General features: G+C 51.1%; 1 protein-coding gene, 1 long non-coding RNA gene and 1 pseudogene across 2 annotated transcripts; all 3 read right to left on the bottom strand.

Annotated features, from left to right (window-relative positions):
• Window positions 1–2,698: 2,698 nt before the first annotated feature.
• LOC106557311 (phospholipase A2 inhibitor beta) lies at window positions 2,699–4,193 on the bottom strand. Its single transcript, XM_087703358.1, has one exon. The coding sequence runs from the start codon at window positions 3,952–3,954 to the stop codon at window positions 2,962–2,964; it is 993 nt and encodes a 330-aa protein (XP_087559484.1). The 5' UTR covers window positions 3,955–4,193; the 3' UTR covers window positions 2,699–2,961.
• Window positions 4,194–4,460: 267 nt separating this feature from the next.
• Window positions 4,461–10,110, bottom strand: LOC148049868 (uncharacterized). Its single transcript, XR_015695268.1, has 2 exons — window positions 9,625–10,110; window positions 4,461–4,634 (listed from the first exon to the last, which is right to left on the bottom strand). It is a non-coding gene; the product is annotated as an uncharacterized LOC148049868 (long non-coding RNA).
• A 6,257-nt stretch (window positions 10,111–16,367) lies between these two features.
• LOC148049869 (phospholipase A2 inhibitor beta pseudogene) lies at window positions 16,368–17,921 on the bottom strand (annotated as a pseudogene).
• Between the last annotated feature and the right edge of the window lie 8,143 nt (window positions 17,922–26,064).

The following is a 26,064-nucleotide window of genomic DNA, read 5'->3' on the forward strand; positions in this document are numbered from 1 at the left end:
TGCCCTCAAAAACATTTCCCAAAAACATTGGTGAAAATTCCCCCGTCCTGATTGCATCACGGGGAGAAAAAAAGATCCAGTGCCCAGCTGAACCTTTGTTCAAAGGCAAATGTTGACAAATGTTGAAAACCTGAAGCCTTTTCCCAAAATGAACTTTTCTCTGTTTTTTGGGGGGGAGGAGAAAGAATTTCCTCATCTCTTTTGGAAAACCGCCTAAAACAATTTGGAAAAAAACACCCCTAGACCAGTGATAGGGAAACAGTTTTGGCACCGAGGGCCCAAACCGGAACACGCGTGCAGGAAACACTCATGTCTGCACGCTTGGGTGCTGGGAACCTGAAGACCAGCCGGCCAATGCACACGTGTTTTTGGCCATTTGGGGCCATTTTTCAGTCCATTTTCAGGCTGTTTTTCGGGCCATTTTCCGGCCATTTTTTGGAGCTGTTTTTCAGGACATTTTCAAGCTTGAAAAACAACCTGAAAACGGTTCAAAAAACAGCCCCCAAAAAGGGCTCCAAAAACCTCCCTGTTTTTATGGGAGTTTATGGTGGATTGTTTGTCGGAGGAGGCAGTGGGGGGCAAGGCTGAATAGCGTCCGAGCTCTAAAGTGTCGGCACGCCTTTAAGTGCCCAGAAGGCAAGCCGGCACTTTAAAGGCATGGGCTCGGCTGCCATTCAGTTAGTGTAGTCAAATAGGAGTGAACAAAGGAAACATTGTTACAACAGCAAGAGTAAAAAACTTCAGACTTAGGCTTTCAAGTGGGCTGAAAAAAGCCGCCTCGGCTTATACTAAAGTCAGTGAAAAATTTGCCCGAAATGGAGGAGAAAAACGGGTGGGGCCATGCCGCTGGGTGACGCTCGTTAATGGCCCGGCGCCCCTGTGAGTTTCCCCTCCCTCTGTGTCAGTTTGCCGCGCAGTGCGCACCGCATCATCCCCCCTCCTCACGTTCTAATGTAATGCAGGGCTGTCTTACGATTCCCCTTCCTCCCCCTCCTGCCGCTCTGCAACGATGTCCCACCTCCTCCTTGTTATGGCAAGCAGCCACATAACGATGTCCCCGAGCTAGTTTACTGTTTTTCTTTGAAATAAATATTCAAAAACATTATTGGTATCTATTTTTATTTTTGAAATTTACCGGTAGCTGCTGCATTTCCCACCCTAGGCTTATACTCGAGTCAATAACTTTTCCAGTTTTTTGTGGTAAAATTAGGTGCCTCGGCTTATATTCGGGCCGGCCTATACTCGAATATATACGAGTATAGTCAAATAGGAGTGAACAAAGGAAACATTGTTACAACAGCAAGAGAAAAAAACTTCAGACTTAGGCTTTCAAGTGGCAGATTCAACTATTTTATAAACTTTTTCCTATGTATCTTTAATATGACATTGTAACAATTAGAAGGAGTAATTTATTAAAGTAAAAAAAAAAAATTAAGCCAAAAAAGTTAAAGTAGTAAAAAGAAATAGAGATCCCTTCACCTCAAGGGAGAAACAGGAAATGTTGCAATCACTTCAATCCACAAAACATCGTTACAGGCAAGAGCAAAAAACTTTCTAAGGCAGTTCAATAGGGATTAAATACGCCGCTTTGTTCTTGCTTAAGGGACTAATTTAGTTTAAGAAAAGAGTTTCTTAGGGCAATCTTCTAAAAGAAAAGGAAAAAAAACCCTCACCAGATGGAACACTTTCATTTCTCTTTCTGGAGCCGTCTCCAACTATGTGAGCCTGGGGGCTGCCTATTTGCTGCCGGTTGGAAGCACTCCCCTTGGGTCGATCAGGGACTTTGGGATGTCCCTGCGACCAGCAAGGTCTTGTCTTCCTTTCCTATGTCAGCACCTCTTCATTGAGTAATTAGGAAAGAAGACCACGAGACTCCATAGGTAGAAATCAAGTCTACTTTTACTAATTATAAATGATTAGAAGCGTAGCAAAGCGAAGACTGATTATTTAGGCGCAAAAGCGATTGATATATAAAATAACCCATTCCCCACTCCTTGGCATCCCAGTTACAGTCCAATCATAATTCTCCCAAGTGTCAGGTGTGAGATAACTTCGAAAGGCATCACCAAGATGGAATGTCGGTGCTGTTAGCCTTGGCGGGAACCTCCTCCGCATGCGTAGTCCGACAGGCAGCAGAACTCCAGAATCTTCCTCCAGCACAATTAGTAGTCCCCTCCCAAATACCATGCCCCCCCTCCCCGTTTCAATGGCAGCCAAAGCAGCAGCAAAGCAGAGGCTGACAATCTATTTGTTTCCTTCCCTTCCTCTTTCTTATCCATTTACTTCCTTCTTTCCCCTTCATCATCTATTTACTTCCTCTGCCTTCCCTTTCTGCAGTTGTTAAGTGAATCATTGCATTTGTTAAGTTAGAAAAGCAGTTGTTAAGTGAATCATTGCATTTGTTAAGTTAGAAAAGCGGTTGTTAAGTGAATCTGGCTTCCCCCTTGACTTTGCTCTTGAGAAGTCTCACAAAAGGGGATCCCATAACCCCGGGACACTGCAACCGTCATAAATACGAGTCAGTTGCCAAGGGTCTGAATCTTTATCATGGGACCCTGGGGAGGCTGAGATGATCATAAGGGTGATTTGTGGATTCAGAATAAGGGGCGGAAGGGAAATTTCTAATGCTGAAAAAATCAGAAGGAGAAAAGTTTGGCTAATATTGAAAAGAAAATCAAACTTAGCTTAATTTGTCTGATTGGTGTTTAATTATCTTGTTTTATTTCTTTTATTGCTTTGTTTGCTACACCATTTTTCCCTTTTTCATTCTTTTTAACAGATGTGACAGCAGGCTCATTGGGGATTCTGGGAGTTGAAGTCTATACATGGTGTCTGGGGGATACTGGGAACTGAAGTCCAATCATCTGAAAGCATGCCGGCTTGGGAATTCTGGGAGTTGAAGTCCATCCATCTTGCAGCACACCAGCTGAGCAGGCTGGGAAAAGATCCATCTCGAAGGTTTTAGCAGGCACAAAGTTGGGATCCGTTAAGCGAAGTTGCAACTTGACCCTTCAAACGTTTGGGGAAAGTGCAGACCACGTCCTCGAGGTACAAAAACACGACATCTTTCTGGACCCAGTTGAAGAGGGCCTGCAGGCGGCAGTCACACGCCCAGGGGTTCCCGGAGAGATCGAGCTTGAGCGCAAAAGTCACGTTGACCAAGGGAAAATCCAGAGAGACGATATCGTTGTTGGCGAGATCCAAATGTACCAGATGCTTCAAGGACTGAAAGAGCCCAGCTGGAACATGGGTCAGGCTGGTGTTCTTCAGTGAGATGTCCCGTAGCTTGGGAGTCCCATGGAAGGTGTTGGGGGCAATCGACTGGATGGGGTTGTTTTTCAGAGTTAAGGCCCTTAACGACGTGAGGCCTCTGAACATCTCCGGAGAGAGGCAGCGGAGGAGGTTGGAGGAGAGATCCAGGAACCACAGCAAGGTCAGTTTACGAAAGCAAGAATCTGGGATCTCCTTCAGCTGATTGTGGTTGAGATTCAGGGCCCCGAGGTCCTCCAAGGTATCGAACCAGGACGGGTGCAGTTCGGCCAGTTGGTTTTCACTAAGGATTAAGTCGGCCAGGCTACTTGTATTGGCGAAGAGCGCAGGAGCTAGATCTTCCAGGAGATTTCCGGAAAGATCCAGGGAGCGCAGGTGTGGGAGGTTACGGAAGAGGCCACCCGGAAGAGTCTTCAACTGGTTGTTTATTAGATAGAGCACCTGGAGCTCTGGAAGACCCTGCAGGGCCTCCGCGTCAAGGCTGGAGATCTGGGTGGACAGAACGGAGATTGTCTTGGTTTCACTGGGGATGCCTTTGGGAAATTCACGGAGCGATGAAGCGTTGCAGATAAAAACCGTCTTTTCTGAGCCGGGAAGGGACATGCAGGGAGGGACCTGTTGGGTGTAGCTGTTGAGGGACATCACAAGGCAGGCGATCAGAAGAGGTGGAGTTGGAGGCTTCATCCTATGGGGGAAAAAAGGGAAAGACAACACCTTAAGCTTCCCTCTCACATGTGGCCCAGCCAGGAGCCCTCCACCCAATCCTCTGTTTCTGCCTGCTGTTCTCAGTTGCAGCACTGACTTTTCCTTCAGCTGAATTCCACCCTCACCACCCGGTTGCTCGATCGGGGTTGAGAGCCCTCCTGAAATATCTGCAGCCCCTCCCGACTGTGTTATTTCCAAAATTGATAAGGGGCTCGGAAGAGAAGATGGTCAGAATGGGCTGAGGCTGAGGACTGGACGTGTTATTCATCTCTCTTATTTCCCTTTCTCTTTCCTTCGCTTCTCCTCTTTTCACTTCTTTCACTTCCTTCCTTCTTTGCTGCCTGCCTGCCTCTGCCCCTTCCTTTTCCTTGACCTTCCTCTATCCTTCCTTCCTTCCTTCCTTCCTCCCTCCCTCCCTTCTTGCCTGCCATCCTGCCTCTGCCCCTTCCTTTTCCTTGACCTTCTTCTATTCTTCCATCTTTCCCTCCTTCCTTCCTTCTTGCCTGCCTGTCTGTCTCTGTCCCTTCCTTTTCCTTGACCACCTTCTTTTCTTCCTTCTTTCCCTCCCTCCTTCCTTCCACCCTTCCTTCTTGCCTGCCTGCCTCTGTCCCTTCCTTTTCCTTGACCTCTCTCTATTCTTTTCCTTCTTTCCCTCTTTCCTTCTTTTGTATCTCGGAGCGAAGGGAAGGACGCGACAAGAAGGTATGAGGAAGTGACTTTATTCAGCTCATAGTAAACTGCGATTCAACGTGGCGTGGTTCGCGCCAAACATTTATACCCCCGGGTTTGAACGAGGAGCCAATGGGGCGTCGAGTAGCTCGACCAATCAGGGTGAAGATTGAACCGGCTCCGCCGGGAACCAATCAGGAAAGGAGTCCTTTATACACGCGTTCATATTTCCCGCGCTAGTATTCAACACCCCTCCCCCCCCAGTCAAAGAGTTCCTTTAGGAAGGGCAAACATAGTCTTGTAGGTAGGCGGGACGGTGGCGTTCTCGTCCCGATCTTCGTGGCTCCCCGGCGGCCGTCGGCGGGGGGGGGGCCGCCGGCGGAGGCGTGTCTGTGGTGGGGCGGTGAACCTGCGGTGCGGTCCCATGAGAGGGTGCTGGCCCCGGGTCCCGTGCCCGAAGTTCGTCTGTCCGGGGCCGTGTTTCTGTGGTGGTCGGAGTGTCCGGTAACGGCTCCGTGCAGTCCGGTAGGGGTGTAGGTTCAGAGTCTCGATAAGAGGTTCGAGGAATGGAATAGCCGGGTGAGGTGCGCCTGTTCGGAAGGTTCGCATCGGCTTGTCTCCCGTTCCCCGGTTGGAAACGGTCCGTGGGGAAAAGAGTCAACGAAAGCGGCTCCGGCTGAGAGCGGGTGTCTGAGGAACTTGGGCCGTCTGTTTCCGCGGGAAGACGACGCCTTAATTGGTCCACGTGGCGCCTCCATTGTATTCCGTCGGCCAGGCCGACCCTGAAGGAACAGGGGCCAGTCAGGGCTGTGATGGTTGCGGGAACCCACCGTGGATCCCCAGAAAAAGAGCGGGCCCATACAGGATCCCCTAACTTAAACGCGTGGGAAGGGAGGGCCCCCAGGTTGCTCGGCAGATCCCCTGCGTAAAGTGGATGGAGTCTGTCTAGGGGTGTTCGCAATCTCCTACCCATCAAGAGCTCCGCGGGACTTTTATTAGTCGTTGGGCAGGGTATGGAGTGCTGGCTCAAGAGGTAAGCCGCCACTCTCTCTTGCCAGTCGCCCTGGCCCATGCGGCCCAAGGCTTCTTTCGCTGAGCGAACTGCGCGCTCCGCCCGGCCATTACTAGCTGGGTGATAGGGGGCTGTGGCCGCGTGTCTGATTCCTTGCTGGGCCAGGAATTCTTGGAACGTGGTGGAGGTAAACTGGGGCCCATTATCGGACACTATCACATCCGGTAACCCATGGGTAGCGAACATCTTACGCAGGGCCCTCACTGTGCTCTCCGCTGTGGTGGAGGTCATGATTACCAGCTCCACCCACTTAGAGTAAGCGTCTACCACTATCATAAAGTTTCGGCCGTGAAAGGGACCGGCGAAATCAATATGTAAACGGGACCATGGGCCTCTAGGGATTTCCCACTCGCGAGGAGCGGCTGTGGGGGGATTCGGCCTAGAATTTTGGCATATTCTACATCGGCCTACATAATCTGCGATTTCGGAATCTAGCAAGGGCCACCACACATAGCTACGGGCTAAAGCTTTCATTCGCGCTATGCCTGGGTGGTTTTTGTGGAGTGCAGGCAGGATTCGTGCCCGCAGGGCTGTGGGGATCACTACCCTATCCCCCCAGACAAGACACCCCCCGTGAAGGGCGAGTTCGGCTTGTCGCACTTTAAATGGGCGGAATTCTTCCTCTACCTTTTCCGTGGGCCACCCCCTCAAAACCCATGAAGCAACCTGAGATAGGACGGGGTCAGCCTTTGTGTAGGCTGCAACGTCCGCGGCCGAGACGGGGAGGTCGGATTCGGCGATGGACAGAACAGAGAGTGCGGGCACGTGGGCTGTGTCCGTCTCTGGCAGAGGGCAACGGCTTAGAGCGTCTGCGTGCCCTAGCTGTTTGCCCGGACGGTATAACAGCGTATACGAATACGCTGTTAGGAACTCCGTCCACCGAGTCATGCGGGGGGACAAAATGGGGGGAGTTGGCTTGTCGCCCGCCAGCAGCCCCAGGAGAGGCTTGTGATCCGTGACCAGGGTGAAATTCCTACCGTAGAGGTAGTCATGGAACCGCTTAATGCCGGAGACTGCAGCCAGGGCCTCTTTATCGATTTGGCTGTAGTTCCGCTCCGTGGAGGAGAGTGTCCGGGAATAGAAAGCTATGGGGGCTTCTGAGCCGTTCGGGAGGATGTGGCTCAGAACCGCCCCTACGCCATAGGGGGAGGCGTCGCAAGTCAGGATTAGAGGCATCCTATCGCTGTACTGGATTAGGACTGCCGATGAAGTTAAAATATCCTTTATAGCCGCGAACGCGTGTGCTTCACGGCTACCCCATTTCCAGGCCGCTGACCGGTCCAGTAGTCGGTGTAGCGGCTCAGCTAGTGACGCCTTGTGGGGGATAAAAGGGGCGTAGAAGTTTAAAAGCCCCAGGAAGGCCTGTAACTCCGCCCTAGAGGTGGGTGCGGGTGCGTTTTTGATGGCGGCAACTTTGGAAGGAGTGGGGTGGATGCCTTGTGCATCAATGAGGAACCCCAAGAATTCAACTTTAGGAACAGCGATTTCGCATTTGCTGCGCTTTAATTTCAGTCCTGCCTCCCTAAAGCGTGTGAGGACCTCCCGCAGTGTTTTCAGGAGTTCCGAGTGACTGGGGGCTGCGACCAGGACGTCGTCGAAGTAAGGAACGACGCCTGGGAGCCCATGGAGCAGCCGCTCCATGAGGCTCTGGAAAATCCCAGGGGCGACCGAGACGCCGAATTGTAGGCGGCGGCAACGGAAAGCCCCGCGGTGGGTGACGATGGTCTGGGCTGTAGCCGCATCGTCGTCTACGGGAAGCTGCTGGTAGGCCTGTGCCATGTCTAACTTGGCGAAAATGCGGCCCTGTCCTAAAGAGTGGAGTAGGTGCTGCACTACGGGAACCGGATACGGGTTTGCCTGCAGGGCCAAATTGATGGTCGACTTGTAGTCGGCACATATCCTCACCGATCCGTCGGGTTTGACCGGGAGGACTATGGGGGTTTCCCAACGGGCGTGATCTACGGGCTCGAGTACCCCTTGCTCGATAAGCTTATCAAGTTCCGCGTCTACCTTTGCTCTCAATGCGAAAGGGACCCTGCGTGCCTTTAGTCTAAAGGGAGCGACCTGGGGATCGAGGCAGAGGGAAATGGGGGTACCCTTGTAACAACCCAATTTCCCATCGAACACGTCTGAGAACTCGTCTAGGACGCTATCTACGGGGAGGGGAACTACCCTGTGTACCCCTTCTATGGTGAGGCCCAAGGCGGGGAACCATTCCAACCCCAGGAGAGCGGGCAGGTTGTTCCTAACGACTAAAACTGGGAGCTTCCCTTTAAAATTCCCGTATTCCACCCGGATGTGGTATATCCCAGCTGTGGGAATCCCATTCCCCTGGTAGTCTAGGAGGGAGACCCCGGCGGGGCGCAGCTTTCTCTGGGGAACCCCGGGGCAAAGGCGGGAGAACAAAGCCCAAGATAGGAGAGAACGGGATGAACCGGAGTCCACCTCCATTTGGCAAAGCTGACCTTCGAGCCGGACGGCGGTGCTTATTTTCCGGTGGCCAGCGGGAACGTGGGATGCCTGGTAGACCACGCAGTCGGCGCTGGAGGGCTGGTAGGTTGAGTAGCAGTCCTCGGTGCGCCTCGCGGGACGCGGTTGCTGGCGGCGTTGCGGCGCCGGGCGCTGGTTGCTGGGCTGCATGAACGACGGGGCTGGCAGGGGAGCCCGGCATACTCTGGCGAGGTGCCCTTCCCCTCGGCAGCGGCGGCAAACGGCAGAGCGGTACGGGCAGGCTGCGCGGCTGTGGCGGCCGCCACATCCGCGGCAAGGTGCGTTTGAGGCTGGCTGAACGGGCGCCGGCGGTTGCTGGGGTGGCCTCTGCTTCGGCTGCATCCTCATCTGGCCGACGATTTCCTCCTCCTCCTCCTCGTCTTCGGCAGGGGAGAGATCGTCGACGAGGTTCGTCTGGGTGGGTGGCCCCGCGGCGGTTTGTGCGGGGGGGTTTAGCTGGAGGCGTTCCATGTCGGCCGTGGATTGTTCGGAGAGTTCGGCTGCTCGCGCTATCTCCACGGCTTGCATCAGGGTAATCTTGTGGTTCCGGAGTAATCGGCCGCGTAAATGTGCGTCGCGGACCCCGCACACAAACTGTTCCGCAAGGTTCTCCTCCAGGTCTGCGAAATCACACTGGGCGGCCACGGTGCGCAAAGCCTCTAGGAAATGGCTAATGGATTCGTTGGCCCTTTGCACTCGGCGGCGGAAAGCGAAACGGCGTGCAAACAGAGAGGGTGAAGGAGCGTAGTGGTTCCTCAGCCTGGACATCAGCTCGGCCCACCCAAGTTTGTAGGCTGGCCTCGGGGTGGCCAGGGCTCTCGCAGAGGCGAACATGGACGGCTCACAGCAGGACAGGAAGAAACTGCATTTCTCCTCGTCGGTCTGAGCCTGGTTTTTCGAGGCGATCAGGTAGCACTCGAACCGCTCCATGAACCCGTCCCATGATTCTCCGGTGGCTCCACCGAATGGCGCGAAAGGAGGAAGCGATGACGCCATCGTGGTGTGGAGCCGGAGGAAAGAGAGAGAGGAAGGACGGAGAAAACTTCGCGTTCGCTGCCGGCGTTCTCAGCCCGAAGATAGCGTGCTAGCTGGTTCAGGCGCGGTGGCAGCTGGCTGTTCTTCTCCGTGGTCGCGGGAATCGGAATCCCACCTTCGTCGCCAGTTTTGTATCTCGGAGCGAAGGGAAGGACGCGACAAGAAGGTATGAGGAAGTGACTTTATTCAGCTCATAGTAAACTGCGATTCAACGTGGCGTGGTTCGCGCCAAACATTTATACCCCCGGGTTTGAACGAGGAGCCAATGGGGCGTCGAGTAGCTCGACCAATCAGGGTGAAGATTGAACCGGCTCCGCCGGGAACCAATCAGGAAAGGAGTCCTTTATACACGCGTTCATATTTCCCGCGCTAGTATTCAACACCTTCCTTCTTGCCTTCCTGCTTGCCTCTGTCCCTTCCTTTTCCTTGACTTTCCTCTATTCTTCCTTCCTTCCCTCCTTCCTTCCTTCTTGCCTCTGTTCCTTCCTTTTCTTTGACTTTCCCCTATTTCTCCTTCCTTCCTTCCTCCTTCCTTCCTTCCATCCATCTCTTACTCCTTTTCTCATTTCTCCCTTCTCTCTCTTTTTCCTCCCTCCTTCTCTCCACTTTCCTCCCTCCCTCCCTCCCTCCAGTGGTGGGTTTCAAAAATTGTTCGAACCTACCCTGTGGGTGTGGCCTCCTTTGTGGGAGTGGCTTGTCACCCATGTGACCGGATGGGAGTGGCTTGCCGCCCATGTGACCGGATATGAAGATGCCGACGACACTTGTCAGAACCCCCTTAAATTACCTCACACACAGCACTGGCAGGCATAAACTTGTTTTTTAAAAGGCATCTTCGGTTTGCGTTAAAACAACTTCAACACACGCAATGTTCTGATTGCACCACAAACGCAGTAGTCCTCCTTACCTTTCACAGAGGCCCTGAGTTTTATAAATAGGAGCATGATAGTGTAGAATAATCCTATCCAAGGACCAGTGGTGGGTTTCAAAAGTTTTTGGAACCTCTTCTGTAGGTGTGGCCTGCTTTCCGGGTCCCCTGGTGGAACCTCTTCTAACCGGTTCGGTAGATTTGACGAACCGGTTCTACCGAATAGGTGCGAACTGGTAGCAACCCACCTCTGCCTCCCTCCCTCCCTCCCTCCCTCCCTCCCTTCCTTCCTTCCCACCCTGCCATCCACTTCCTTGCCTCCATTCACTTTAAACCACCCAAGAACAACACCCGACTGCAAGGCCCCCCAGCCACGATTCCCTTGTTTGCTTGTTTTTGCCGCTCTCTTTCTTCCAGAACGTGAGCCTGAGTGTGAAACTTGTTTGCAAAGGATCCAGGATTTCTTTTTCTCTGTTAGAAAATCTAAAGGACTAGAAATTTGGAAGAAGTGGAATCAAACCAATGTCTTTTGCAGCTTCCAAGGCTTTGATTTTCACACTCATTCTTTCTTCCTTTCCTTCTTTCTTTTTTCTTTCTCTCTCTTCTTTCTTTCCTTCCATTCCCCCTCCCTCTTACTGTTTCCCTCGTTCCTTTCTTCTTTCTTTCTTTCTTTCTTTCTTTCTTTCTTTCTTTCTATCTATCTATCTATCTATCTATCTATCTATCTATCTATCTACCTTATCTTCCTTTCTTCTTTCTCTCTTTCTTCTTTCTTTCCTTCCTTTCCTCCTCCCTTCCACTCTTCCCTCCTTCCTTTCTTTCTTTCTTTCTTTTCATTCCAAACCAACACTCAGCTTGTGCAAGAAAGCCAAAAAGTGCCCACTTACCTATCTCTCTCTCCAAACCTTTCTCTCTTCTTTCTTTCCTTCCTTTCCTCCTCCCTTCCACTCTTCCCTCCCCGTTCCTCTCTCCCTCCCTCCTTTCTTTCTTTCTTTCTTTCTTTCTTTCTTTCTTTCTTTCTTTCTTTCTTTCTTTCTTTCTTTCTTTCATTCCAAACCAACACTCAGCTTGTGCAAGAAAGCCAAAAAGTGCCCACTTACCTATCGCTCTCTGTTCAAACCAAATGTCTGCCAGCTTCCCTCCCTCTTTTTGGTCTGCTGTGTCCAGCAGTTACTCTCTCATATATATCCGTGCTGGGAGAAAGTTCCTGCCCTCAAAAACATTTCCCAAAAACTTTGGGGAAAATTCCCCGGTCCTGATTGCATCACGGAGAGAAAAAAAGATCCAGTGCCCAGCTGAACCTTTGGTCAAAGGCAAATGTTGACAAATGTTGAAAACCTGAAGCCTTTTCCCAAAATGAACTTTTCTCTGGCTTTTGGGGGAGGAGAAACAATTTCCTCATCTCTTTTGGAAAACAGCCTCAAACAAGTGGAAAAAAACACCCCTAGACCAGTGATAGGGAAACAGTTTTGGCACCGAGGGCCCATACCGGAACACGCGTGCAGGGAACACTCATGTCTGCACGCTAGAGTGCTGGGAACCTGAAGACCAGCCGGCCGATGCACACGTGTTTTTGGCCATTTGGGGCCATTTTCCGGTCCATTTTCAGGCTGTTTTTCAGGCCTTTTTCTGGCTGTTTTCCGGCCATTTTTTGGAGCTGTTTTTCAGGACATTTTCAAGCTTGAAAAACAACCTGAAAATGGTTCAAAAAACAGCCCCCCAAAAGGCCCCAAAAGCCTTCCCATTTTTTAAACCAGGAGAGCAGCCAGCGACGGCAAGTGTTGGGGCATTAAACAACTTCTGGAGGCAACTTCTGTTCCACTGATTAATTGTTCTCACTGTCAGGAAATTTCTCCTCCGTTCTAAGTTGCTTCTCTCCTTGATTGGTTTCCACCCATTGCTTCTTGTCCTGCCCTCAGGTGACTTGGAGAATAGCTCGACTCCCTCTTCTTTGTGGCAGCCCCTGAGATATGGGAAGACTGCTGTCATGTCTCCCCTAGTCCTTCTTTTCATTAAACAAGAACATATGAAGAATGGCTGTAGGATTTGGGTTTGGCCAGTCTAGAGAGAAGAAGGATCAGGGGAGACATGATAGCAATCGTCCAGTATTTGAGGGGATGCCACAAAGAAGAGGGAGTCAAACTATTCTCCAAAGCACCAGAAGGCAGGACAAGAAACAATGGATGGGAACTAACCAAGGAGAGAAGCAACCTGGAATTCGGGAGAAACTTCCTGACAGCTAAGACGCTGAGCTTGTCAATCAGAAACGTCGGCAATTTGGCAGTTCGAATCCCTAGCACCGTATAACAGAGTGAGCTCCTGTGACTTGTCCCAGCTTCTGCCAAGCCAGCAGTTCGAAAGCACGTAAAAATGCAAGTAGAAAAATAGGAACCACCTTTGGTGGGAAGGGAACAGCGTTCCGTGCACTTTTCGGCATTGAGTCATGCCGGCCACATGACCACGGAGACGTCTTTGGACAGCGCTGGCTCTTTGGCTTTGAAACAGAGAGGAGCACCGCCCCCTAGAGTCGGGAATGACTAGTACTTATGTGCAAGGGGAACCTTTACCTTTAGCTAAGTGAAGCTGAAAGTCTGTAGGGATTCTCCGTCATCCATGTCATGGTTGTCCCAAAGGGGCTTTTTCAGGAGGCAACTGGATTTTCTTGTTTATACTTTTGAAGACGTTTCGCTTCTCACCCAAGAAGCTTCTTCAGCTCTACTGAAGCACGACTGGAGCACCACTCAGGTGACAGACACAGACAAAGCTGTAAGTGGCCTCAACAACCCTCTAGGACAGGGGTGTCAAAACACAAGGCCCGGGGGCCGGATCTGGCCCACGGGGGGCTTATATCTGGCCTGAGGGGCTGCCCTGGAAATAGCGGACTGGCCCATTGTCCCTCTGCCAGCACAAACGGATGTCGCGAGGATCATGCATGCTCCTTACGTGCTCCGTTTTCATGGCAGGGGCTGTAGGAGGTTGTCCCTGCTGAAAACGGAGCTGTGGCTGCAGGAGGCCATCCCAGCTGAAAACGGAGCTCGGGCTGAAGGAGGCCATCCCAGCTGAAAAGGGAACTCGGGCTGCAGGAGGATGTCCCAGCTGAAAACGGAGCTCGGGCTGCAGGAGGCTGTCCCAGCTGAAAACAGAACTCAGGCTGCAGGAGGCCGTCCCAGGTGAAAACGGAGCTCGGGCTGCAGGAGGCTGTCCCAGCTGAAAATGGAGCTCAGGCTGCAGGAGGCCTTCCCAGCTGAAAACGGAGCTGTGGCTGCAGGAGGCCATCCCAGCTGAAAACGGAGCTCGGGCTGAAGGAAGCCGTCCCAGCTGAAAACGGAGCTCAGGCTGCAGGAGGCTGTCCCAGCTGAAAACGGAGCTCGGGCTGAAGGAGGCCATCCCAGCTGAAAAGGGAACTCGGGCTGCAGGAGGATGTCCCAGCTGAAAACGGAGCTCGGGCTGCAGGAGGCTGTCCCAGCTGAAAACAGAACTCAGGCTGCAGGAGGCCGTCCCAGGTGAAAACGGAGCTCGGGCTGCAGGAGGCCGTCCCAGCTGAAAATGGAGCTCAGGCTGCAGGAGGCCTTCCCAGCTGAAAACGGAGCTGTGGCTGCAGGAGGCCATCCCAGCTGAAAACGGAGCTCGGGCTGAAGGAAGCCGTCCCAGCTGAAAACGGAGCTCAGGCTGCAGGAGGCTGTCCCAGCTGAAAACGGAGCTCGGGCTGCAGGAGGCTGTCCCAGCTGAAAACAGAACTCAGGCTGCAGGAGGCCGTCCCAGGTGAAAACGGAGCTCGGGCTGCAGGAGGCCGTCCCAGCTGAAAACCGAACTCAGGCTGCAGGAGGCCTTCCCAGCTGAAAACGGAACTCAGGCTGCAGGAGGATGTCCCAGCTGAAAACGGAGCTCGGGCTGCAGGAGGCCGTCCCAGCTGAAAATGGAGCTCGGGCTGCAGGAGGATGTCCCAGCTGAAAAGGGAACTCGGGCTGAAGGAGGCCATCCCAGCTGAAAACGAAGCTTGGACTGAAGGAGGCCATCCCAGCTGAAAACGGAACTCAGGCTGCAGGAGGCCGTCCCAGCTGAAAATGGAGCTCGGGCTGAAGGAGGCCGTCCCAGCTGAAAACGGAGCTCGGGCTGCAGGAGGCTGTCCCAGCTGAAAACGGAACTCGGGCTGCAGGAGGCCGTCCCAGCTGAAAAGGGAACTCGGGCTGAAGGAGGCCATCCCAGCTGAAAACGGAACTCGGGCTGAAGGAGGCCGTCCCAGCTGAAAATGGAACTCAGGCTGCAGGAGGCCGTCCCAGCTGAAAACAGAACTCAGGCTGAAGGAGGCCATCCCAGCTGAAAACGGAACTCGGGCTGAAGGAGGATGTCCCAGCTGAAAATGGAGCTCTTGCTGCTGCAGGAGGCCGTCCAGCTGCAAACGGAGCTCGGGAGTCCATTTTGGCTGGAGAGTGCTCAGCCCACCACAGGTTCCCCCACCCAGGACACAAATGATGTCATGCTTGCCATGCCCTCTTGCCATGACCCCCCAGTCCCGCTGAGGTCAAACACAACCCTGATGTGGCTCTCAAGGAAATCGCATTTGACACCCCTACTCTAAAAGGGATGCCAATGACCAGCTGTCTGCAAGGAGTATCAATCCTGCCATTCCCCACCATCCCGTCAGAGCTGAAGAGGCTTCTTGGAGGTGAAGCGAAAGGTCTTCAAAAGAAAAAAAAAACAGTCCGGTTGCCTCTTGGAAAAGCAGCTTTAGGAGTCCCTGAAAGGGCTGATCATTGCCCATTCACACCTGCCACTCCCAGCCCCAACTCCCCCCTCCCTCGGTTTCTCCCTCCCGTTTCCAGATGATGGAATCGTGGAGTTGGAAGTTGACCTTGGAGGTCCTGTTCTCCTCTTCAGGTCCATCCTCCTCCACCTGTTGCTCAAGAATGTTGGGCTCTTTTGAACTCATCCTCTCTCCTCAAATGTTTGTTTGCATTCGCTTTGTCTTATCTGCAAACTTAATACGGGCTGGTTTGAGTTAGGGAGCAGTAGTTGCAGCGTAGAATAGAGAAAGATCAGAATTCCCTTCCCCCTTCCTCCTTTCCTTTTCCTTTTCCTTTCCTTTCCCTTTTCCCTTCCCTTCTTCATCTATTTACTCCCCTTCCCTTCCCTTCCTCTTTCTTGTCTATTTACTTCCTTCCCTTCATCATCTATTTGCCTTCTTCCCTTCCCTTCACCATCTATTCACTTCCTTCCCTTCCCCTTCCTCGTCTATTCACTTCCTTCCCTTCCTCTTTATCTATTTGTTCCCTTCCCTTCATCATCGATTTATTTCCTTCCCTTCCGCTTTCTTATCCATTTAGTTCCTCCTTTTCCCTTCCGCTTCCTCATCTATTTACTTCCTTCCCTTCTTCATCTATTTACTCCCTTCCCTTCCTCTTTCTTGTCTATTTACTCCCTTCCCCTTCCCTTCATCCTCTATTTGCTTCCTTTCCCTTCCCTTCCACTTCCTCTTTCTTATCTATTTACTTCCCTTCATCATCTATTTGCTTCCTTCCCTTCCACTTCCCCCTCTATTTACTTCCTTCCCTTCCCTTCATCTATTTGTTTCCTTCCCTTCATCTTCATCATCTATTTACTTCCTCCATTTCCTTCATAATCTATTTGTTTCCTTTCCCTTCCTCTTTCTTATCCATTTACTTCCTTCTTTTCCCCTTCATCATCTATTTACTTCCTTTCCCTTCCCTTTCTGCAGTTGTTAAGTGAATTATTGCATTTGTTAAGTTAGAAAAGTGGTTGTTAAGTGAATCTGGCTTCCCCCTTGACTTTGCTCTTGAGAGGTCTCGCAAAAGGGGATCCCATAAACCCCGGGACACTGCAACCGTCATAAATACGAGTCAGTTGCCAAGGGTCTGAATCTTTATCATGGGACCCTGGGGAGGCTGGGACGATCATAAGGGTGATTTTTGGATTCAGAATAAGGGGCGGGAGGGAAATTTCTAATGCTGAAAAAATCAGAAGGAGAAAAGTTTGGCTAATATTGAAAAGAAAATCAACCTTAGCTTAATTTGTCTGATTGGTGTTTAATCATCTTGTTTTATTTCTTTTATTGCTTTGTTTGCTACACCATTTTTCCCTTTTTCATTCTTTTTAACAGATACGACAGCAGGCTCATTGGGAATTCTGGGAGTTGAAGTCCATGTATGGTGGCTGGGGGATTCTGGGAACTGAAGTCCAATCATCTGAAAACATCCCGGTCTAGGAATTCTGGGAGTTGAAGTTTCTACATGATGGCTGGGGGATTATGGAAACTGAAGTCCAATCATCTGAAAACATGCCAGCCTAGGAATTATGGGAGTTGAAGTCCATACATGATGGCTGGGGGATTCTGGGAACTGAAGTCCAATCATCTGAAAGCATGCCAGCTTGGGAATTCTGGGAGTTGAAGTCCATCCATCTTGCAGCACACCAGCTGAGCAGGCTGGGAAAAGATCTGTCTCGAAGGCTTTAGGAGGCACAAAGTTGGGATCTGTTAAGTGAAGTTGCAATTTGACCATTCAAACTTCTGGGGAAAGCGCAGACCACATTGGGGAGATTAGGGAACAAACGCACGAAGTCTTCCCGGAACCAGTCGAAGAGGGCCTGCAGGCGGCAGTCACACGCCCAGGGGTTCCCAGAGATTTTCAGCAGGAGTCCAAAAGACGAAGAGACCAAGGGAGAATCCAGAGAGGCGATCTCATTGCTGGAAAGATCCAACCATTGAAGATACCTCAGGAACCGAAAGAGCCCAGCCGGAACATGGGTCAGGCTGCTGTTCCTCAGTGAGATCATCTTCAGCTTGGGAGTCCCATGGAAGGTGTTGGGGGCAATCGACTTGATGGGGTTGTTTTCCAGTAGTACGGCCGTTAAAAACGTGAGGCCTCTGAACATCTCCGGAGAGAGGCAGTGGAGGAGGTTGGAGGAGAGATCCAGGGTCGTCAGCAGGGCCAGCTTATGGAAGCAAGAATCCGGGATCTCCTTCAGCTGATTGTGCTCGAGATGCAGGGTCTTGAGGTCCCCCAGGGTATCGAACCAGGACGGGCGCAGTTCGGCCAGTTGGTTTCCACCGAGGGATAAGTAGGTCAGGTTACCTGCATTGGCGAAGAGTGCTGGAGGTAGATCTTCCAGGAGATTTCCAGAAAGATCCAGGGAGTGCAGGTGTGGGAGGTTACGGAAGAGGCCACCCGGAAGGGTCTTCAACTGGTTGTTGGTCAGAAAGAGCTCCTGGAGCTCCGGGAGACCCTGCAGGGCCTCTGTGTCAAGGCCAGAGATCTGGGTGGCCTGAACAGAGATTGTGTCGGTTTCACTGGGGAAGCCTTTGGGAAATTCATGGAGCGATGAAACATTGCAGATAAAAAACGTATTTTCTGAGCCGGGAAGGGACAGGCAGTGAGGGACCTGTTGGGTGTAGCTGTTGAGGGACATCACAAGGCAGGCGATCAGAAAAAGTGGAGTTGGAGGCTTCATCCTATGGGGAAAAAAAGGGAAAGACAACACCTTAAGCTTCCCTCTCACATGTGGCCCAGCCAGGAGCCCTCCGCTTCGTCCTCTGTTTCTGCCTGCTGTTCTCAGTTGCAGCACTGACTTTTCCTTCAGCTGAATTCCACCCTCACCACCCGGTTGCTCAGTCGGGGTTGAGAGCCCTCCTGAAATATCTGCAGCCCCTCCCGACTGTGTTATTTCCAAATTTGATAAGGGGCTCGGAAGAGAAGATGGTCAGAATGGGCTGAGGCTGAGGACTGGACGTGTTATTCATCTCTCTTATTTCCCTTTCTCTTTCCTTCGCTTCTCCTCTTTTCACTTCTTTCACTTCCTTCCTTCTTGCCTGCCTGCCTGTCTCTATCCCTTCCTTTTCCTTGACCTCTCTCTATTCTTTTCCTTCTTTCCCTCTTTCCTTCCTTCTTGCCTTCCTGCTTGCCTCTGTTCCTTCCTTTTCTTTGACTTTCCCCTATTTCTCCTTCCTTCCTCCTTCCTTCCTTCCATCCATCCATCTCTGACTCCTTTTCTCATTTCTCCCTTCTCTCTCTTTTTCCTCCCTCCTTCTCTCCACTTTCCTCCCTCCCTCCCTCCCTCCCTCCAGTGGTGGGTTTCAAAAATTGTTCGAACCTACTCTGTGGGTGTGGCCTCATTTGTGGGAGTGGCTTGTCACCCATGTGACCGGATGGGAGTGGCTTGCTGCCCATGTGACCGGATATGAAGATGCCGACAACCCTTGTCAGAACCACCTTAAATTGCGCCACTACGGCCCCTCCGGGTCAGCGGATCCCGGAGACTCCCTTGGTTCACCGAGGAGCTCCAGGAGAAGAAGCGCCAGAGGAGATGCCTAGAGCACTTGTGGAGGTCCGATAAGTCCGAGTCGAACCGAGCACTATTAACAACTTGCACCAAGGATTACATCAGGGCACTTAGGGCAGCAAAAAGATCTCATATTGCCACCTTGGTTGCGTCCGCTGAGTCCCGCCCAGCCGCCCTGTTTAGGATAACCCGCTCCCTCCTAAATAGGAGGGATACAGGGGAACCCTTGCAGGGTAGAGCTGAGGATTATGCCCAATTCTTAGCGGACAAAGTTGCTCGGTTTCGGTCAGACTTGGACTCCACCGCTGCAGATCCAGCCGGGACACAAGAGGATCACTTGGCAAACCATCTCTGGGTTGAGTTTCAGGATGTTGCCTCTGGGGATGTGGACAAGGCCATTCGAGCTGTGAGTGCCTCCACCTGTATTTTGGACCCGTGTCCCTCCTGGCTGGTTGCCAACAGCAGTGAGGTGACACGTGGCTGGATCCAGGCGGTCGTAACCGCCTCCCTTCGGGAGGGGCACTTCCCCGCCGCACTTAAAACGGCGGTGGTGAGACCCCTCCTGAAGAAACCATCCTTGGATCCAGCCATTTTAAATAACTACCGTTCTGTCTCCAACCTTCCCTTTGTTGGGAAGGTTGTTGAGAAGGTGGTGGCCTTCCAGCTTCAACCGGCCTTGGATGAAGCTAACTACCTTGATCCCTTCCAGTCCGGCTTCAGACCCGGTTACAGCACAGAAACCGCTTTGGTCGCATTGACCGATGATCTCTGGAGGGCCAGAGATGGGGGCCATGCGTCCATCCTGGTTCTCCTTGACCTCTCGGCGGCTTTCGATACCATCGACCATGGTATCCTTCTGCGACGACTGCGGGAGGTGGGGGTGGGAGGCACTGTTTTGCAGTGGTTCTCCTCCTACCTCTCAGACAGGTCGCAGTCGGTGTTGGTAGGGGGGCAGAGATCGTCCCTGAGGCCCCTAAAATATGGTCTTATCCCCCCTACTATTTAACATATACATGAAACCGCTGGGCGAGATCATTCGGAGGCACGGGATAAAATACCATCAATATGTGGACGATACGCAATTGTATCTGTCCGCCCCGTGCCAACTCAATGAAGCGGTGGACGTGATGAACCAGGGTCTGGAGGCCGTGAAGAACTGGATGAGCGCTAACAAACTGGTACTCAACCCAGACAAGACCGAGTGGCTGTTGTGTTTCCCTCCCAACAATTTGGCTAATGTTCCATCTATCAGGCTGGGGGGTCAAATTTTATACCCCTCAGATAGGGTTCGTAACTTAGGAGTCCTCCTGGATCCACAGCTGACTCTCGATCATCATCTGTCGGCTGTGACCAGGGGGGCATTTGCCCAGGTTCGCCTGGTCCGCCAGTTACGACCCTACCTGAATTGGGAAGCTCTCACAACAGTCACTCGAGCCCTTGTGATCTCTAGGCTGGAATACTGCAATGTGCTCTACATGGGGCTGCCCTTGAAGTGCATCCGGCGACTGCAGTTAGTTCAGAATGCGGCCGCGCGAGTGATCGTGGGCGCACCGCGGTTCGCCCACATAACACCCATCCTCCGCGAGCTGCACTGGCTACCTGTTGATCTCCGGGTGCGCTTCAGGGTGCTGTTGACCATCTTCAAAGCCCTTCATGGTAGTGGATCTGAGTACTTGAGAGACCGCCTTCTGCCGATTACCTCCCTCCGACCGATAAGATCGCACAGACTGGGCCTCTTCCGAATCCCATCCGCCAGTCAATGTCGACTGGCGACTACACGGAGGAGAGCCTTTTCTGTTGCAGCTCCGACCCTGTGGAACGATCTCCCCGTCGAGATACGCACCCTCACCACCGTCCAGGCCTTCCGCGCAGCCCTCAAGACCTGGCTCTCCCAACAGGCCTAGGGATAAGTCCTTAATTTGCCCCACCCGAGTGTTGAATGTTGAATGCAAGTTGTGTTTTTATTACTCTATTTTGTTCACATATTGTTTATTTTGAATTGCACCCCCTCCCTAATGATTGTAAGCCGCCCTGAGTCCCCTCAGGGAAAAGGGCGGCCTATAAATCCGAATAAAATAAAAAATAAAAAATAAATAAAATTACCTCACACACAGCCCTGGCATGCATAAACTTGTTTTTTAAAAGGCATCTTTGGTTTGCGTTAGAACAACTTCAACACACGCAATGTTCTGATTGCACCACAAACACAGTAGTCATCCTTACCTTTCACAGAGGCACTGAGTTTTATAAATAGGAGCATGATAGTGTGGAATAATCATATCCAAGGACCAGTGGTGGGTTTCATAAAAATTTGGAAGCTCTTCTGTAGGTGTGGCCTGCTTTCTGGGTCCACTGGTGGAACCTCTTCTAACCGGTTCGGTAGATTTGACGAACCAGTTCTACCGAATAGGTGCGAACTGGTAGGAACCCACCTCTGCCTCCCTCCCTCCCTCCCTCCCTCCCTCCCTTCCCACCCTGCCATCCACTTCCTTGCCTCCATTCACTTTAAAAACCACCCAAGAACACCACCCGGCTGCAAGGCCCCCCAGCCACGATTCCTTGTTTGCTTGTCCTTGCCGTTCTCTTTCTTCCAGAATGTGAGCCTGAGTGTGAAACTTGTTTGCAAAGAGTCCAGGATTTCTTTTTCTCAGTTAGAAAATCTAAAGGACTAGAAATTTGGAAGAAGTGGAATCAAACCGATGAAGTCTTTTGCAGCTTCCAGGGCTTTGATTCCCACACTCATTCTTTCTTCCTTTCCTTCCTTCTTTCTTCTTTCTCTCTCTTCTTTCTTTCCTTCCATTCCCCCTCCCTCACACTGTTTCCCTCCTTCCTTTCTTCTTTCTTTCTTTCTTTCTATCTATCCATCTTATCTTCCTTTCTTCTTTCTCTCTTTCTTCTTTCTTTCCTTCCTTTCCTCCTCCCTTCCACTATTCCCTCCTTCCTTTCTTCTTTCTTTCTTTTCATTCCAAACCAACACTCAGCTTGTGCAAGAAAGCCAAAAAGTGCCCACTTACCTATCGCTCTCTCTCCAAACCTTTCTCTCTTCTTTCTTTCCTTCCTTTCCTCCTCCCTTCCACTCTTCCCTCCCCGTCCCTCTCTCCCTCCCTTTTTTCTTTCTTTCTTTTTTTCTTTCTTTCTTTCTTTCTTTCTTTCTTTCTTTCTTTCTTTCCTTCCTTCTTTCTTTCTTTCTTTCTTTTCATTCCAAACCAACACTCAGCTTGTGCAAGAAAGCCAAAAAGTGCCCACTTACCTATCGCTCTCTCTCCAAACCAAATGTCTGCCAGCTTCTCTCCCTCTTTTTGGTCTGCTGTGTCCAGCAGTTACTCTCTTATATATATCAGTGCTGGGATAAAGTTCCTGCCCTCAAAAATCTTTCCCAAAAACTTTGGTGAAAATTCCCCCGTCCTGATTGCCTCACGGGGAGAAAAAAAGATCCAGTGCACAGCTGAAACTTTGTTCAAAGGCAAATGTTGACAAATGTTGAAAACCTGAAGCCTTTTCCCAAAATGAACTTTTCTCTGGCTTTTTGGCGAGAGGAGAAAGAATTTCCTCATCTCTTTTGGAAAACTGCCTAAAACAAGTGGAAAAAAACACCCCTAGACCAGTGATAGGGAAACAGTTTTGGCACCGAGGGCCCAAACCGGAACACGCGTGCAGGAAACACTCATGTCTGCACGCTAGAGTGCTGGGAACCTGAAGACCAGCCGGCCGATGCACACGTGTTTTTGGCCATTTGGGGCCATTTTCCGGTCCATTTTCAGGCTGTTTTTCAGGCCTTTTTCTGGCCGTTTTCCGGCCATTTTTGGAGCTGTTTTTCAGGACATTTTCAAGCTTGAAAAACAACCTGAAAACGGTTCAAAAAACAGCCCCCCAAAAGGCCCCCAAAGCCTCCCTGTTTTTTAAACCAGGAGAGCAGCCAGTGACGGCAAGTGTTGGGGCATTAAACAACTTCTGGAGGCAACTTCTGTTCCACTGATTAATTGTTCTCACTGTCAGGAAATTTCTCCTCCGTTCTAAGTTGCTTCTCTCCTTGATTAGTTTCCACCCATTGCTTCTTGTCCTGCCCTCAGGTGACTTGGAGAATAGCTCGACTCCCTCTTCTTTGTGGCAGCCCCTGAGATATGGGAAGACTGCTGTCATGTCTCCCCTAGTCCTTCTTTTCATTAAACAAGAACATATGAAGAATGGCTGTAGGATTTGGGTTTGGCCAGTCTAGAGAGAAGAAGGACCAGGGGAGACATGATAGCAATCGTCCAGTATTTGAGGGGATGCCACAAAGAAGAGGGAGTCAAACTATTCTCCAAAGCACCAGAAGGCAGGACAAGAAACAATGGATGGGAACTAACCAAGGAGAGAAGCAACCTGGAATTCGGGAGAAACTTCCTGACAGCTAAGACGCTGAGCTTGTCAATCAGAAAGGTCGGCAGTTTGGCAGTTCGATTCCCTAGCGCCGTGTAACAGAGTGAGATCCCCTTACCTGTCCCAGCTTCTGCCAAGCCAGCAGTTCAAAAGCAAGTAAAAATGCAGGTAGAAAAATAGGAACCACCTTTGGTGGGAAGGGAACAGCGTTCCGTGCACTTTTTGGCATTGAGTCATGCCGGCCACATGACCACGGAGACATCTTTGGACAGCGCTGGTTCTTTGGCTTTGAAATGGAGAGGAGCACCGCCCCCTAGAGTCGGGAGCGGCAAGCACTTATGTGCGAGGGGAACCTTTACCTAAGTGAAGCTGAAAGTCTGTAGGGATTCTCCGTCTTCCATGTCATGGTTATTCCAAAGGTGCTTTTTAGGAGGCAACTGGACTTTCTTGTTCTGAAGACGTTTCGCTTCTCACCCAAGAAGCTTCTTCAGCTCTACTGAAGCACGACTGGAGCACCACTCAGGTGACCCTGAAGACACAGACAAAGCTGTAAGTGGCCTCAACAACCCTCTAGGACAGGGGTGTCAAAACACAAGGCCCGGGAGCCGGATCTGGCCCACGGGGGGCTTATAGAGCCAAGGTGGCACAGTGGTTAGAGTGCAGTACTGCAGGCCACTTCAGCTGACTGTTAGCTGCAGTTCAGCAGTTCAAATCTCACCAGCTCAAGGTTGACTCAGCGTTCCATCCTTCTGAGGTGGGTGAAATGAGGACCCAGACTGTGGGGGCGATATGCTGACTCTGTAAACGGCTTAGAGAGGGCTAAAAGCCCTATGAAGCGGTATATAAGTCTAACTGCTATTGCTATTGCTATATCTGGCCTGAGGGGCTGCCCTGGAAATAGCGAAGGACTGGCCCATGGTGCCTCTGCCGTCCCAGCTGAAAATAAAGCTTGGGCTGCAGGAGGCCGTCCCAGCTGAAAACGGAACTCGGGCTGCAGGAGGCCGTCCCAGCTGAAAACAGAACTCGGGCTGAAGGTGGCCGTCCCAGCTGAAAACGGAGCTCGGGCTGAAGGAGGCTGTCCCAGCTGAAAACGGAGCTCGGGCTGAAGGAGGCTATACCAGCTGAAAACGGAGCTCGGGCTGAAGGAGGCTGTCCCAGCTGAAAATGGAGCTCGGGCTGCAGGAGGCCGTCCCAGCTGAAAACGGAGCTCGGGCTGAAGGAGGCTGTCCCAGCTGAAAACGGAGCTCGGGCTGAAGGAGGCCGTCCCAGCTGAAAACAGAGCTCGGGCTGAAGGAGGCTGTCCCAGCTGAAAACGGAGCTCGGGCTGAAGGAGGCCGTCCCAGCTGAAAACGGAGCTCGGGCTGCAGAAGGCCGTCCCACCTGAAAAAGGAGCTCGGGCTACAAGAGACCGTCCCAGCTGAAAACTGAGCTCAGGCTGCAGGAGGCCGTCCCAGCTTAAAACGGAGCTCGGGCTGCAGCAGGCTGTCCCAGCTGAAAATGGAGCTCGGGAGTCCGTTTTGGCTGGCAGTGTGCTCAGGCCACCACAGGTCCCCCCCGAGGACACAAGTGATGTCATGCTTGCCATGCCCTCTGGCCATGCCTCCCCCCCCAGTCCCCCTGAGGTCAAACCCAACCCTGATGTGGCTCTCAAGGAAATCACATTTGACACCCCTACTCTAAAAGGGATGCCAATGACCAGCTGTCTGCAAGGAGTATCAATCCTGCCGTTCCCCACCATCCCGTCAGAGCTGAAGAAGCTTCTTGGAGGAGAAGTGAAAGATCTTCAAAAGAAAAAAACAACAATCCATCTTCCTCCACCTGTTGCTCAAGAATGGTGGGCTCTTTGGGACTCATCCTCTCTCCACAAATGTTTGTTTGCATTCGCTTTGTCTTATCTGAAAACTTAATACGGGCTGGTTTGATTCAGTGAACAATAGTTGCAGCGTAGAATAGAGAAAGATCAAAATTCCCTTCCCCCTTTCCTTTTCCTTTTCTCTTCCCTTCTTCATCTCTTTACTCCCTTCCCTTCCTCTTTCTTGTCTATTTACTCCCCCTTCCCTTCATCATCTATTTGCTTCCTTTCTCTTCCCTTCCACTTCCTCTTTCTTATCTATTTACTTCCTTCCTTTCCACTTCCTCATCTCTTTACTTCCTTCCCTTCACCATCTATTCACTTCTTTCCCTTACCCTTTCTTGTCTATTTACTTCCTTCCCTTCCTCTTTATCTATTTGTTTCCTTCCCTTCCCTTCCCTTCATCATCGATTTACTTCCTTCCCTTCCACTTTTTTATCCATTTACTTCCTTCTTTTCCCTTCCACTTCCTCATCTATTTACTTCCCGTCTTCATCTATTTACCCCCTTCCCTTCCACTTTCTTGTCTATTTACTTCCTTCCCCTTCCCTTCCCTTCTTCATCTATTTGCTTCCTTTCCCTTCCCTTCCACTTCCTCTTTCTTATCTATTTACTTCCTTCCCTTCCCTTCATGTATTTGTTTCCTTCCCTTCATCTTTATCATCTATTTACTTCCTCCATTTCCTTCATAATCTATTTGCTTCCTTTCCCTTCCCTTCCCCTCCCTCTTTCTTATCTATTTACTTACCTTCCTCTTTATCTATTTACTTCCTTCCCTTCCCTTCATCATCTATTTGCTTCCTTTCCCTTTACTTCCACTTCCTCTTTCTTATCTATTTGTTTCCTTCCCTCCCTCTTTATCTATTTACTTCCGTCCCTTCATCACCTATTTGTTTCCTTCCCTTCCTCTTTCTTATCCATTTACTTCCTTCTTTTCCCCTTCATCATCTATTTACTTCCTTTCCCTTCCCTTTCTGCAGTTGTTAAGTGAATTATTGCATTTGTTAAGTTAGAAAAGTGGTTGTTAAGTGAATCTGGCTTCCCCCTTGACTTTGCTCTTGAGAGGTCTCGCAAAAGGGGATCCCATAAACCCTGGGACACTGCAACCGTCATAAATACGAGTCAGTTGCCAAGTGCGGCGTTGTCGCCACACTGGTGGGCTGCTCATGTGTCCTTGCCTAATCAAAAGGAAAACACCAGACGAAATTCCTTGGGATGAGCAAAAGCCTCGAAGGATCCTCGAAGGGCTCTTTTATTAGAAAAAGTTAGTTACAGCGTCATAATCACACATGGCACAAGTAAGCTAATGAAAAGTTCACAGCATTCCAGAAATAAACCAATAGAAAATCACATCATGGCAAAGGGTGGGCAAAGGGGGGCAAAGGGGGAACAGAAGATTACAAGCTGCATGGCATTGGGAGGGGGAGAGAGGGAACAGAAAGCTATAGC

This window comes from Thamnophis sirtalis, unplaced genomic scaffold (genome assembly GCF_051295495.1).
Source record: "Thamnophis sirtalis isolate CommonGarterSnake01/CBP01778 unplaced genomic scaffold, rThaSir2_p1.2 scaffold_1, whole genome shotgun sequence".
Lineage (NCBI taxonomy): Eukaryota > Metazoa > Chordata > Lepidosauria > Squamata > Natricidae > Thamnophis > Thamnophis sirtalis.